This window comes from Meleagris gallopavo, chromosome 1 (assembly GCF_000146605.3).
Source record: "Meleagris gallopavo isolate NT-WF06-2002-E0010 breed Aviagen turkey brand Nicholas breeding stock chromosome 1, Turkey_5.1, whole genome shotgun sequence".
Classification (NCBI taxonomy): Eukaryota; Metazoa; Chordata; class Aves; order Galliformes; family Phasianidae; genus Meleagris; species Meleagris gallopavo.
The window spans coordinates 22122429-22137692 of NC_015011.2; the positions used below are offsets into that span (position 1 = coordinate 22122429).

Here is a 15264-nt window from a genome sequence, read left to right on the forward strand (position 1 = left end):
CTGCTGCTTGGGGGGAAAGGTATTTGCATTTTCTAAACTGGTCAGCTGGAACGAAACATCGCTACTGTACAATGAAGGCATAACCTGCTGAACATCTTCACTGTTAAACAAGCTGGATGAAACATACTCCTCACTTGCATAAGAAACAGGTAAACCTTGAAGTGACGCTGTGGGCTTACTAAAAGTGTTTGACAACATATCAGCAATGGAAGGCAGAGATGCAGAAGGCAGTATAGTTTCATTTGTAGCAGAACCTGGTGCCATTTGATGCAATATTTGGTCAAATGCAGAACTATCTTTATAAACCCTGGAGCTTTCAGCCAATATTGGATCACTCGGCACAACTGCAGCTGTGTTAAGCAGAGTGCCATCGCCAGAAGACTGGAAGGAGGACTGCAGTAATGCGTCATTATTTAATGTAGCTGAGGCCTCATAAAGGTACGGCTGAGTCGAGGATAACGTTTTACTATAAGCAGGGGCAGAGACAGCTTGTTCTGAGATTGCACTAAGCATGGGTCTAAGCAAAGTGTCATCAGAGGCTGGAGATGTAACATGCAAAGGCTGAACGGAAAGGCGATTTTCTGTAAGTTTACTAATATCGTAATCAAATACCTTAGTAGTGGGAAAAGCAAGAGAGACTGGAAGGATTCCCTTTGTGCTAGAAACAGGAAGTAGGCTTTCTTGCAGAGACGTGGTCTGCTTAATTACATCATTATTAGAAACAGATGTAGAAAGTTCAGGTATCACTTTACTTTCAGCACTGGAAGCCATTTCACTTAAAGAAGAAGAAATTTGCAGTTCTTTCTCATCTCCATATACAACACCGCCTTTTTGAAGCACCTTATTAACATCACTAAAACCAGATGATTCATATGTAATTTCATCTACAGAATCAGAGGAAGAAGCATTACTTATGGTCAAAGTGTCTGTGTCAGGCAAAAGGGACTCACTACCAGAGTATGCTTCAGACCAATCCATATCACTAGATAGAGAGCGTGTAGGCTGCAGCCAAGTATCAGCTTGTGATGTTACAGAGGAAGGTTTATGGACCAGTACATTGTTATAGCTGCTAAATAAAGGATCCTGATGAAATACGTCAACAGAACCATGCACAAATTCTGCAGAGTCATAAGAAACAGTAAAGCTTTGGAGGGAGCCCACATTACTAGACAAAGCATAAGGATGTTCAGACATTGTAGATAGTACATGCACATTTAAATCACTGCTGGATGGTTCGACTTCAGAAAATATGTGAGTTCTATTATGACCAAATATCAGTGTCTCTGAAGCAGCGTGAGTGGTCTGATGTGACACCACATCAGCATATTGAGCAAGGCTTGGCTGTATTAATGTATCACCCTCTGCCAACGTCAAAGAAGCATGCAGGGACACCTTATCACTTGCAACAGCTGGAGTAGCGCTTTGTGGAAACATTTGAGAAACTGTGTACAGACGGTGAAACATTTTACTACTGGAGGAAGCAGAGGAAAATGTAAGCAAAGGTACATCATCATAGGAAGACAGGGTGGGTTCAAATGACACATCAACACTGGGAAATACAGGTGTAGCATGCAAGGTCACATCACTATCTGATGTAGCAGGGGTAGTGTCGAGCATCTGAGAGTCAAACAATAAAGGGGTGACTAGAGGAAACACTTCACTACTGTAGGAAGGTTGAAGAGGTATCTCACCATTATAGATTGGTTGAGTTGTCTGAGAGAGTACCTCACTGGCAGCAGAAGCAGAACCATATTCTCCAGAGCTTGAAGAGAGAGAGTGAGGTGATAATTCAGCAGAGGAGAAAGCAAAGGTAGAATAATGTGGCAATTCTAAATCCGCATCTGACGTGTCCTGTGAAACCATTGGGCTGTCGGAATAGGGCACTGTAGCTGGCTTTAATCCCTCTTTGTAAGCCTCAGAGTAACTGGTCTGAGACAAATGACTGCCATCTGATGTACCAACAGAATGAGTTGTCAGCTCTGTAGCATTACGAAACCACACATTTCCATCAGTGGAAGATGTATGCTTTGGAGGCTCATCAGAGCTTGGGGGTGCTGCACCTTCTGAAACATATTTAACAGAGCCTTGGTAAAGGACATCATGCGTGCTTATATCTGGGCTTCCTGAAGGAAGGATGTCTTCTTGGGAGGTCTCCTCTGTAACTAGATGTGCTGAAGAAGTGGTGAGAACTGAACTCCAAAAGTCATCAGATTCCTGGTCAGGTTTAAAAGGCGACAATAAGAAATCTTCACCACTATGGCCTGTAGTGGTCATCCTGGTTGGTTCAGTGCCTGAAGACAGGTATATGTATTCTTCTTCTATGCCTTTGGTGGAGTCAATGAATTGAGGAGGAGTTTCAGTAATCGTTTGGGATTCCAAAAAAGGATCTTCTTCTTCAGAAGTTTCACTGACAGATGGAGAAGTAGGATAATAAACTGCTTTGAAAACATCATCCTTACCAGGCAATTCTTCTCTTGTTAAATATCTATTTATTTTAGCTTCACTAGGTTTTGTCCCCGTGTTATCTTGACTGTAGCTTGATGTAGTCACTCGGAAATCTTTCCTCTTTATTTGTTTTATTGCACTGTCAGTGCTAGGAATCACTGCAGTTTCTTCATCCATCTCTGTTTCTTTTTCATCAGCTTCATCCTTTGAAAAAATATCACAGCCGAAGATAATTAACAGTGTTTATAAACACCACACACAAATGAAATCCAAAACTGCAATAACATATTTATCTGGCTTCATAAAAACAAAAGGGACAAAACAACGGACACCTTTGAGAATTCTGTTGACAAAATACTTAGTTACAAGAACAAGTATTCCCTTCACTTGAAAATACTGCCTGCCTATTTGCAAGACAAACAAACAAACAAAAATCTGTGCTCAATAGCTTCTTAAATGTATGAGAGAGAAAATCTACTCACAGTATTTATTATTCATAAAGGTCTACATCTTTCTAATAAAATGCAATTGTATTTGCAGTACATGTCAAAGAAAAATGACTTTACGATCAGAATATTTTGGAGAGTTGCACTAGTATTCTGATATTGATTAAACTGCTATAGTAACAGAATATGGCCTGTGTTTAAATTTGATGAATCAACATTTTTTTCCTAGATGATACGAGTTCAGGGTGTAAAAGATCATCATACAACAGTATCAAAAGTGTTGTGAGTGATACCACCAAGTCCCTGTTACTGACCTTCCTTTGCTGAACACAAATGTTAACTTGTAAAAAGTCTAAATTAGGGTTTTGACTTTTAAGGCCAGATCTAATAAATAGATAAATAGATAGATAAATTGATAAATAAAATAATTCTGTGTATGTCTAAACACAATGTCCCTATCCCCAACTTTCCTTGAGCCAAATCCAGAAAAGTAGTGTGGAATCATGGAAATTGCTCATGAGAGGTGGTATTTTGACCAAGTACATAGGTGCCACCAGCTTTGTGCCATGCCCAGCTCTGCCAACTGCAGCATAGCTCTGCACAGGGGCATGACTGCAAACTAGATTGAGGAGTACCCTCAGCTGCTAAAGAGACTTGATTTTATAGGCACACATATGTCTAATAGCTACCAGCAGGACAAAGCCTCTCTCAAAATGGAAACTGAATCATAGAATGGCTTGAGTTGGAAAGGACCTTGAAGATTATCTAGTTCCAAGCCCTTGTCTGAGGGCAGGGTTGCCACTCACCAGATCAGTCTGCCCAGAGCCCCATTCAACCTGCTCATGAATGCCTCCAGGGATGGGGCATCCATAGCTTCTCTGGTCAACCTGTTCCCACGCCTCATCACCTTATTTATTCCTATTAACTATACTAAATGTTCCCTCTTTTATTTAAAGACATATCACTATCAGATCATGCAAAATGGTCCTCTCCAAATACTGTTTAAACTGTTTTTCTTTTGAAGACACAGCTTGATGATGTGCTAGTAGTAGTGGTAATACTAGTTTCTACTGCAGTTTAGGCTGAATTGATGACCTCCTGCACTGACATGAGTAAGGCACTGTAGAGAGATGAATGCAAAGTCAACAGTCTTGGAAGGAGGGTGCCCAAAACAAAGTGTGACTGAACAAATTATTAAGTAGGATACACATTTAATAATAATCTTTAACATTTATCCAATCCTACCAGAGTGAAGGCCTTAATCACCAGACACAGCTGTGCTTCACACAGAAGTCCCTTTCTTTCAGGAATATCTACTGCACTCACTGTACAGGGGACCTCAGACATAACTTTCACATATGGATTTCAATTCAGGGGGTACATTCCTAAAATATAGGGACAAATGCATCTAGACTGTGTTTCCTCAAACCAAGGTAGGACTGAACAACCCCTCGTTTGTGAAAACCTATCTTCTGAAGGGCAATCCTGCACTTTTAAATTATCTTGGTTCAAGTAAAGTTATTGACTAAGTTGACGTGCACTAGTACTCAGCTACTGTCCTAACAGAGGCAATATAATAACCTGAATATGTAATTTACATGAAAATAGAGAAATAACTATATTATTGGCTAGTCAGCCTTCACAAACAGAAGGGAGGGTAAACAGAAAGTTAAGAACAAGCTATATCTTCATTTAACTAACAAGGACATGCCACACAGTGAAAATACTGTGGTCAGAGACTGAAATGATAATTTTTTTCTGAGGCATTACTTGATATCAGTGTAGATCTTACTGAAGGAAACATCCATGTTGTAAAATCTGTATTGATCTGAGTTATGTTTCACTGTGATATTTTCATCTCTCTTCTTGCTGGGATGTGAGAAATCAAGTTAGCAGATATAGAAATAAAATTTAAATTCTGTAGAAGAGATCATAAAAAACATCCCAAATATTGTGAAATAGGATTATATTGTAAGCTTTAATCTCTAACTTGAATTCAAATGCAAGGGTAACTGAGCATCCAAAATTTTGGAATTCCATGATTTGAAATGGTAGCTGTTAACCTCAGTCAACAGCAGACACACACAAATCTTATTTTAAAGGACAAATGCCTTCCTCCCATACTTTAGTTTATCACACAGTAAGATTTACCTGCTATATGCAAGAGCAAGACAGATTTCTCTTTAAATAATTCTAAAAAACTTAATACTACATAATCACTCTGATTCTCCTAAATTCATAGTTTTGTTATTGAATTCACTCAGACATAAGTGTAATTTGATGTGCTATTTCCAAAAATATTTCAGCATATACTGTAATTTCCCTCAATTCTCCATGTATCTCGAGCTCCAGATAACTGTGTAGGTAGGAAGGTATCTCTAGAGTTACCTAGGGAGAAATAGAGCTGAAAATTAAGGTTGTACGTGCATACATATGCATGTATGTATAAATGCTGACAATACATTCAGTTGGTGACACAGACCTGTAAATTCTTACAGAATATCAGTTTTATTTTGTTGAAATCTGTGTATCACTTTGAAATACTCTTTCAAAAATAAATTAATGCTATACCTCATAATCTTCAGTTTCATTCAGTTCAGGAATGAGGTCAGTCTCTATAAAACAAAAATACAAACCATATCACCGAACATTTTAAATTCACAGAATTATTAATTCTGCAAGGACTCAGTTGATTAATTAATACATTTATTGTGACTCAGTCTAAAATATTTTATAGGATTCTGTTTGGAGAAGTGGCCAACTAACTGGAGAGAGCGCTAGCTTTAAGGATAGCAGTACTCATCTAGACAGGAGACTTTCTGCTGCAACAGTTCTGACTGGTGCTAATTTGATACTCCATCACATGTTGGATCTGCACTACAGAACCACATCTAAGTTTATGAGAATACTGTCTTCTACGAGAAGTTTAATGCAGAGGAAACAGTAAACAGTAAGTCAGGGAATCACAGAGTTTTACTCTGAAAGTTTCAAACATACTCTTGTAAAATGATCTGTTCTATAATTTTCATATAGAAAATCCCTCATTTGTGCACCCATGCTTAAAGTTAGGTGCTAGTGCAAGTCATGCCATCACAGGCAGCATGCAGTAGGCTGGCATCCACTTCTATCAGTGCAGGCCAAAGAGACCCACTCATTCTAACAGCCAGTGCTTAAGGCCTTCTTCAACCTTGCTCTCCACTTGCTTCAGTGAACGGACCAGAACCTAGTTCTATCACATCCCACAAAGCTGGGGATAATAAGAAGATATTGAATACTCTACTAAAACTTGTAAGGTTTTCCTCATTTTTTTAATAAATAAATAGCAACTGTAGCAGAAGCAAGAACTCATGTAAAAATCTTTCTCTCTAAAATTTAGAGATAGTCTATCATCTTCTTTCTCACTGTCTTTTTGAATAACAGAGTATTGTGGTTGTGATAGCGACCAGCAAGACAGGCTTCAAAGCAGATCGTGAGAAACCTTCAAATCTCTGGTAGGAACTGGCATGGCCTCAAATGATGAAATCTTACACCCTTCCACACTACTAATTCATTTCACTGCTCTCTTCAGCCAAAGAAAAGCACATTCCCTTTCTGGATCTTCCTAAGGCTTTGCCCTAAGCAATGCTGTCAAGCCCTGCCTATTTACCAGTGCCAGCATGTATTCTGAAGTTGATCTACACTGTGAAAATGCCAGTCTCGTATCCTGGGAAGTGATTCTGACAATAACTTCCTGTAGAACTGCATGCCTGCATCTCTTCAATGATTCCCAAATGTAGCTGTCTCCATACATTAGTATAAAGAGGTCATTTCCTCACTTCTCATTTCTGCAAAGTCAGGCAGAGTCTTAATTTGTATTCTGTAAGGTCTGTCCACATCTATGTTTCCAAAACTTTGACACATGTATTATATGCAACATACAATTAGGTAAAATTTATCATACTAACATGCTCAGTTTTTTCTAAAGATTCTAGTATGCAAAAACATTTTGACTGAACCTGCAGAAAAAGTTTCATAAATTGTTCTTTTTTAACTAAGTTTTATAAATTACCAAGCACTTGGTAATTGGTAATGAAATAATCTTTTATTAATGAGATAGAGAAAAATGATCTTACCTCTGACTCCTGGAAGCCTAGGAGGCTCCGGGACAGGGAGGGGAGAGGAGGGGAGGGGAGGAAGGGGTGGAGGAGGAGATAATGATATTCCCTGGCTTCTCAATGACAGAAATCAAACATCATAAGACGTTAATTTAGACCCATACCATATATTACGCACTCAAAAAACTTCTCTGTAAAGAAAAATAATGCAGAAAAATGCTATCTATTCATTCTATAGTCGCTAGTCTTGAGTTGAGCTTTAATCAGACTTCATGAGAAAACAAAACTTGTTGATTGTGCTATATTATACAATAAGCTACATGCCCCCTCATTCCAGCAGCAAGAAACTCAAGTTTCTCACTCTTGCTTCTAATGGAGAGGTATTTATACACACACACACACACACACATACAGTTACAGATAAATAAACAAAACTAAATAGTCAGCCATTTTACCAAGACAGTTTAATTTGGGTTGGTTACAAAAACGTATTTGTCAAAAGCCTTAGAGACACACACTTATAGAAGTTCTGTTAACTCCGTTGCTGTGATTTTTATTTGACAGCATTTTATACAAATGTGCTAACAGCCACTTACTTATCAGAAGAACCACCCACCAAAAAACAACCCATTGATGTAGGTTGATAAACAAGCTTGTTTATTTCTTCTGGAACCACATATTGCTTATTCTAGATCTTACATTTTAAATAGTTAAACCATTAGTTAGAAAGTTTTGAAGTTATCTTTTCACATAATAGTGCATTTTAAAGACAGACGAAGAAAGGACAAAACAAAGACAAAAAGGGAAATTCCCTACATTTAAATTCAAAGCAAATCTTTAAAAAAATCTTTTAAAGCAATCTGATCTGCAGCTGTAAGAATAACAGGCACCTCATAAATTCTTTTCAATTCTCTACTGTCTTATATAATAAATGTCACCGAAAGAAAAAAAGCCAAGCCTGTTTCTTTATTTTGAATCAGTTTTCAGGTGTCTACATTTATATTGTAAAATTAAAAATAAAAATTAATTAAAAATAAAATTAGAAAAAAGCATCCGCTAAGTGAAACATATGTGATATGCTTAGTGCTTTTTTAGAACAAAAATTACTCACAAAGACAAGTTACAACAAAATAGCATAGTTAGAGCCTCACAAATCATCACTGACATTATGATCTGCATTTGAGAGCCATATCCCAAAACTAACCAGTGTCTCTACACAGGAAGGTGAGAAGAGAGATATATTCTTATTTTCATGCCCTGTGTCAGTAAAAGCATGTAAGTATCACTGATATTCATGACACAACAACAAAACTACTACAGAACTTTCAGAACTCTACAGACATTGTGTAGAGGGTCAAACCACATTCAGATAATGAAAATCCAGTTCTAATACCGAATGAAAAACTGGTAAATGAAAGCTGGGCTTTCATCAAAGTCAACTAACACACTATCTACTGATACACTCCATTTTCAGTGGATGTTGGGTAGCTGTGTCAGGGAGAGCACTCACCAACTGTCACTAATTGGAAACTAATTGGAAAAAAATCACGTGCATGCACATTGCACCACAAGCTGAAATGCTGCTGCTCTGAACAATTCAGGTAAAAAAATCCAAAAGCAGAAGTCTCAAATATGATCACCTGTGTGGTGTCATATCTGAGATCCTGAGGCTTCCACAAACCAGAATGATTTCAGAAATCAGCATGGGGACAGAAGTTATGGCCTGGAGGTTTACACCCTGGTTGAGGACCACACAGGGTGGGGACAAAGCATGAGAAACGCCTTCCCCTTCTATCATCTCAAATAAAAAAGGCTAAGACAATGGTCCTGAGTTTTCTGAACAGCAGATTTTTGTTGCATAGGGTACTGAAAATTCCCTCTTTAAGAGTGACCACTCCAAGGGCTCAATTCTTCCCAGAAAAAGGGCTCTCATGTCCCATTTTAATTTTTAACATGAAGATTAATTAGTCTGGAGGTGACTGCAGTGAATTTCATCTTAATTAAACTGGCTTACTCAGAGTAAGTCTTGAATACGAAACTTTTAGTTTATGTTTTATGTGAGTCAATTTTATTTCACGTCTTCATGGTGAAGATAACTTTTCTTTCATAAATTCACAAGCAGGAGCTCCAAGAAATCCCCTTTTGCCTCAAGATCTATAAAGCAGATCACAAAACCAATTTGATGTTATAGTTGTAATCATCAAGTAGTTCTGAACAAATCTTTCTCATTAGATATTTATATTTTCATATCTCTGTTGTTTCATATTTGCAATATTAAATATGAAAATATTTGCAAAATTTGCAGTGGTTAATTCAGATGTAAATAATTAGTAAAAATAAGTATGTAAAGAAACAATATTAGAAAGGAATGGAAGTTTTTTGCCTTAAAAAAAAAAATATTGAAATTATATCCAGAGCTAAGACAGTACTTATAAAATGTATTTCTAGAGCAATATACACTCCCATCAATCACACTAATTATATGGAAGGATCTTTCCTGAGCTTTCTTCATCAAACACTTTCAGATATACTACTGCGACAGTATCAAACTAAACACAAAGCACTTTAACAACTTTCTGTCAGTGTCAGATAGGAAGCATCACAAAGAAACAGCTTTTCTAAAACACAGAGATAATTCATTTTTAATGTTAAACCTCTCCTTTTTGTTAAAAACTGAAATATCCTTGAAAGAATTCATTTGACCTGAAATAATCTCTCTCCATTTTGAAGCTCTTGACAAACCTCAAGCAGACTCTAAAACACTACAGATTTTCAGAGCTGCCTTAAATTTGAAAAAAAAAAAGGCGTTCAGAGTTTACATAATTTGATATAGTTTACATATTTTGATATGCAATATGCTTAACTCTCCTCTTCACCTTGTTTTTTGAAAAAAGAAAACCTGGGATCAGAATATACTTACAGAAGTTAATTTGTTTCATTGCCACATTAAGGAGATGTACTTAAATGCTTAATTGGAAGAAAGCACAAAAATACCATTGCCACAGTTACCTTAACGTTCTCACACTGCAGACAGGTACATCCGTACATTATTATTTCTCCTTGTTATCCCTGCATTATATTTTGTCTTTTCTTCTCCTGACGTGAATGCAAACCCACTGCTGCCCTCAGCAGAAGCACAGCAGAGCTGCAGCGCTTGCTGCAAGCCACCAGACACACAGCAGCCTCTCCCTAGGTTTGGTCCTGGAACTCTGCCTGTAGGCCAGGTGTGCTGTGCTGTGCTGGGCTGTGCTCCATTCCCTGCCTGCCCCTGTGTTCACCTTTCCTTCTTATGGAAGTCACGGCACATAGCAGGGTGGTATGCAACCAGATCTGACAGTAGGGATGCAGCAGTAGTGGCATTTAACATTCTTGGTTTTTGGTTTTTTTTTCAACAAATTATTTTATTTTTTTTGCTATTTTCTGAGCGTCAGAAGCTGTGATAGCAATGCTGTGCTAACTGCATTTGTTGGCTTTGCTCTTGTTTAATAATAGCAACACTGAGCTGTTTATTTTTCATTCCATGGATGTGGAGATGTGTGAATGAAATCTCACCTCAGAAAAATTTTCAAACACAAAGCAAGCAAATTTTGGAAAGGAAATGGAGAGATATAGGGGCTAAGAGAGAGATAAAAGACAAACAGAAAAGTGAAATGTCAGAACTTTGTTGTGGACTTGGAAAAACTAAATACGGAAATTCTCGTAATTATTAGCATAAGACTGCAAAAATATGTGTTTGAGAGGCACAGAAAATGTTTACAGAAAGATCATATGTACTATTTGTGAATCTGCCTCCCCCTCCTTCAGATTATATGCTATTTTATGCCTTTGAGCACTACTAATTCTCAACCGGTGCAGGAAAGATCATCAAGAACCATCTTCCTTCTTGCTACAAAGGAATGTGGTTCCCTTGAAATGAGAAACTAACCTGTTTCCCAAGTATACCACAGTACTGCTAAGGACCCTGCTGTAGCTAAACTGATTTAACCACATGTGAAATTGAACATACACAATCCACATATAAACAACTACAACCTGAGTCCCCAGATTTAAAAAAAAAAAAGAAAAAGAAAAAATAGTTTTGCTGCACGATCAGAAAGGTTGTGATTTGTTCCTACGATTAACTACAGGGTTCCTAATTCAATACACAGCTTTCACTTTGATAAGAACAGGGTTTTATGCTAAAACTTCCACAGAGCGTAAGGAATTATTAAGGACAATGTCAAGCTCCATGCTACAGTGTCACATTATTTTGTATTTACCAGCAGGCGGAAGAGGTGAATCTGGCTGTGCAATCAGTGAGATTTGGTTGTTAGGCCTTTTGATTTTTTTGCGAGGCAACATTAAGAAGCAAGGGAATTCCATCACCGCAAGTGCTTTGAAATCAAACTCCAAGTAAACATAAGTAATCCAATTTGAAAACAAATTGATACAGGTCTGTAAGTCATACATCGGGTTTGCATCTCTTGTTTCCTTAACACTTTGGTAATGTAGGTGATTAATTTGGGGAGTCATGAGGATGCTTGAACCATAGGGAAATAATACCAAACACGGCTTTATTTCCCTATGTTATATTCCTAAAGGGTACACTTGTGAGATTTGAAATGAGGTAGGTGCTCTTCAAAATATTTTTAGTTAAAAACATTAACATGCAAACTTTTGTGGGTAATGTTTACAAGGAATGGAGAATTACATCATGATAAAATATCAGTAGCAAAGAACAAGCTGAAGGTTAACTGCAGGGATTTTGAAATTTCATTTTAGCATATTTGGACAGTCGCACATTTTACTGGTTTGCAAATAAACTACTTCTCTAAATAAAGGTTTTCGGTTAAAAGTGACTGCTCAGCTCAGAAGAACACTTACCTTGGTCCTCTAAAGGCATGTCAACAATGACTTGGTCACTGTATTTTCCGTGCAGACCGTTAGAGCAAACAGCAACTATCTGAAGAACATAACTTGTATTGGGCAGCAGATTATTTAGAATAGCTCCCTAAAAGAAAAACCATGTTTAATCATTTACTTGCAAATACGTATCAAATACTCGGAAACGTTAAGATTTTTTCATAACACATTTTTCATATGAATCACGAAGGTCCTTCTGTCTTATGACTCTAACATACACTCTTCACATTTTACTGTCAAAAAATACTTCTCAGGCAACTTTAAAAAATGGTGAACTTTTAAATGCAAAGTGCACACCTGTTTAAAGATGAATACTAGTTCAGATAATCATTTTAAATAACATTACCACTGATAAGCTTATGAATATTTGAAGAGGCTAACGAGAACAGATCACATTAGTGAAATACCATAAAGCAGTAAATCAGTAACTTAATACTTATAGCAGTATGATTGTACTGAATCTAATTAGCTGCTAGCGTAGGTAATTCTTTGCAGACCAGCGAGCAATGAAGTACAGATCACTATTAATTGACTAAGGGGCTTACGGCTCAGGAGCAATGAGCTTGACATGGTCATATACTTTTGGGAAAACTACAGGCAAATCAGAACGGAACTCCAAAAAATTTCTCTGCCTGTGGCCAAAAGAGGCTTTTCTTTTTTTTCTATTTTTGATTGTCTCTGTAGCTTCAGAGTCAAAGAGAGAAGCACAGCTTTTGTGAGCTGCAGCCAAATAAGGATTTCTTTATTAAATTAGCTCCCAGCTACCTAAACCCTTAGACTAATTAATGGCTGCTTTGTCATCACCACTCTGAATGAAACTTGAAGAGTTCACAGTTACCAAGTCCTGATACCCATCTGTCAGAAACTCATGCTTAGTCTGGTCTTCTCCATCCAACTGTTGATAAAAGACAGCAAACTTCTCAATCATGGTATCATACACAACCCGAGGTCTTTCCCAGGTAACCAGAAGACTGGTATAATTCTTTGGATCAGATTGGACATTTTCAGGTTCTGAGCTGCAAACTGAAAGAAGGACAATAAAGAACATGATATTTATTAAATGGTAGAAATTACTCTAGAGGTCTTGATCCACTTCCCATCAAAATTATTTAATGTCTTTAATGGGCCTCATTTTCAGTTTTCTATTAAAATATCTGAGATGGCATGCACTATCAAAAGAGTCCTGATACTAGTTAAGCAAAAGCAAGTTAATTTGAGACCTCTTTCCCCCTCTTTTTAATATTGTATTTTGAGAAAGATTTATGTTCAGTTCCTAGCAGCTTTAGAAGAGCTGCACACTCTCCCAACAGCTACAACAGATTGGAATATGTAACAGATTCTTTTTGAAGATTGAAGATAAATGTATCATACTTGAATTCTGAATCTTTTAATAGAAGAGACAAAAGACAAATACGGAGGAATAAGAATGTATAAGATTAGATAGTAGCTATTTCATTTGACTACATTTCACCATCTAAACAGCTACTGAAGAAGTCTAGTAAGAGGCACCAAAAGAGTCTGTGGATGCAGTGTAGAACAACAGATCTGAGTCTACTCCTCATCTCTTGCCCTTTCACACCACCTTCCAACAGAACCTCCTTTGCCTTCATTTCGCTTAGGTAGAATTGGCTTCCAAGAGGGAAGTTGAAAGAGGTGGAGAAGAGGAGGTATGAGGCACTTTGAGCTTGAGAAAATGAGAATGCTTTCCAGACATTGCCAGCCTGCTCCTATCATCATGTTCTAAGCATTGCCCTGGATATCCCAGCTTGTTGCTGTTCCAAGCCTACTCACGCACACCTTCTTGGTAAGCCTGGACCTCACACTCCAGACAAACTCTGGCCAGGCAGCTATTTTTGCATGTCTTCCAGTTTTCCCCCAGTACTACATTTTTCATCTTATTCAAATAAGCTGAATCTTCTGATACATCTCTAGATATATAGAGATGTACTGATTACCAGTGTGCCAGAAATGTGCTGAGACTTTGTCATTTGTTATTTAAATCACGCAGGTACCTGTGTGTAGCTTGAAAGCAATATACAAGGTCAAGGTAGATTAATCTCTGTGAACAAATTGCACCAGCAGAAAATGCAAAATATTTATCTGAAGGTCACCGAAAAATGACTGACAGATACAGGAAAATATAAATCAAAACAATGTACAGCTGAATGGCTGCTCTGATTTCAGGCTGAGATCATTTTCCTTCCTTGCTTTCATTATCTCTGTTGGTGTCAGACATGGAACTGATGAATGTCAAAAGACTTCTCTAATTTTTGGTTCCCAACTGGAAATCACAGCAGCCAGATATGAGCTGGTATACTGGAATAAAAGCCACGGGTCCCTAACATTTACTGTTATGAATCCCTCCTCTTGTGTTTGAAAGAAACTGCAGATGCTAAGGACTGTGACTGAAATACTGAGATTAGATTTCTGCCTCTGTCCTGGTTTTTGGGCATTTGCTATATTTGGGCATACCCATACTGAATTTCTTTTTCTATTTGCTTTTATATGTACTGAAAAGAATATTATTCAATCTATTTTTTTCATTTATTACCTTATGTCTATTGCTATATCTTGTCTATTAGGCAAGTCAAAATTACTGATGAGAATATATGAAAAATATCATTTAATTAAATATTACGCATGAAAATGTCTCCATTTGGATATTGCAAAGTTTTAACTGGACTTTTGCATGATTAATTAAATGGTCATTCCCTATTTATAATAAAGCAGAAAACTTTTCTCGAATCTAAGAACATGTTTAAAACAAACTGTGAGTATCTAGTAAGGAGCAAGGAAAATTATCCAGCTAATTAAGAAAGCAAGAGTTGTAGATTCTTTGGAATTCCCACAAGGAAGCAAACGTCATGATACTACAATGTTCTTTGGCCGACAATATCACAATTTGAAGATATTCCATTAACTTTGCAATTTACCAGTCGAACACTAGAGGGCACTCAGTACTCAGTATTTTGAAACAGAAATCTCTGCCAGTCTGTACGCAGGTGCGAAGTTCTGCAAACTCTGGTTTGAGTCATTCAGTGGAAGATGTGCGATTTTTGTGTGTGTTAATAAGAGGAAGTGTTGATCTGTGTAATTCAGTTGAATTGTACAGCTTACCAGGCTCTGAATCTACTGCACTACTTATTGGGCATATCATTTTATTCATTACGCTGAACGCTCCTAATTGAGATAAGCAGACAAAACTAAAAATAAAATAAAAAAAAAATGAAGTTGTATACATCTCATTCCATTCCTAAAGCTTGTTCTCCCAGTTCATATCCACCAGAGGGCACAAGGAAATCATTAGACCATCAAAAACGAATCCCTTCTTAGTTCTGAGAACTATGTATACCATAATTTCTTATTTATTTAGATTT

At 37.3% G+C, this 15264-nt stretch overlaps 1 protein-coding gene across 1 annotated transcript in view; it reads right to left on the minus strand.

Annotated features, from left to right (window-relative positions):
• Window positions 1-15264, minus strand: part of PTPRZ1 (protein tyrosine phosphatase receptor type Z1) — a 142858-nt gene that overhangs the window by 35441 nt on the left and 92153 nt on the right. Inside the window, 4 exon segments of the mRNA XM_031552126.1 lie at window positions 3-2649; window positions 5463-5506; window positions 11849-11975; window positions 12726-12910. Coding sequence (XP_031407986.1) covers window positions 3-2649; window positions 5463-5506; window positions 11849-11975; window positions 12726-12910 — 3003 coding nt within the window.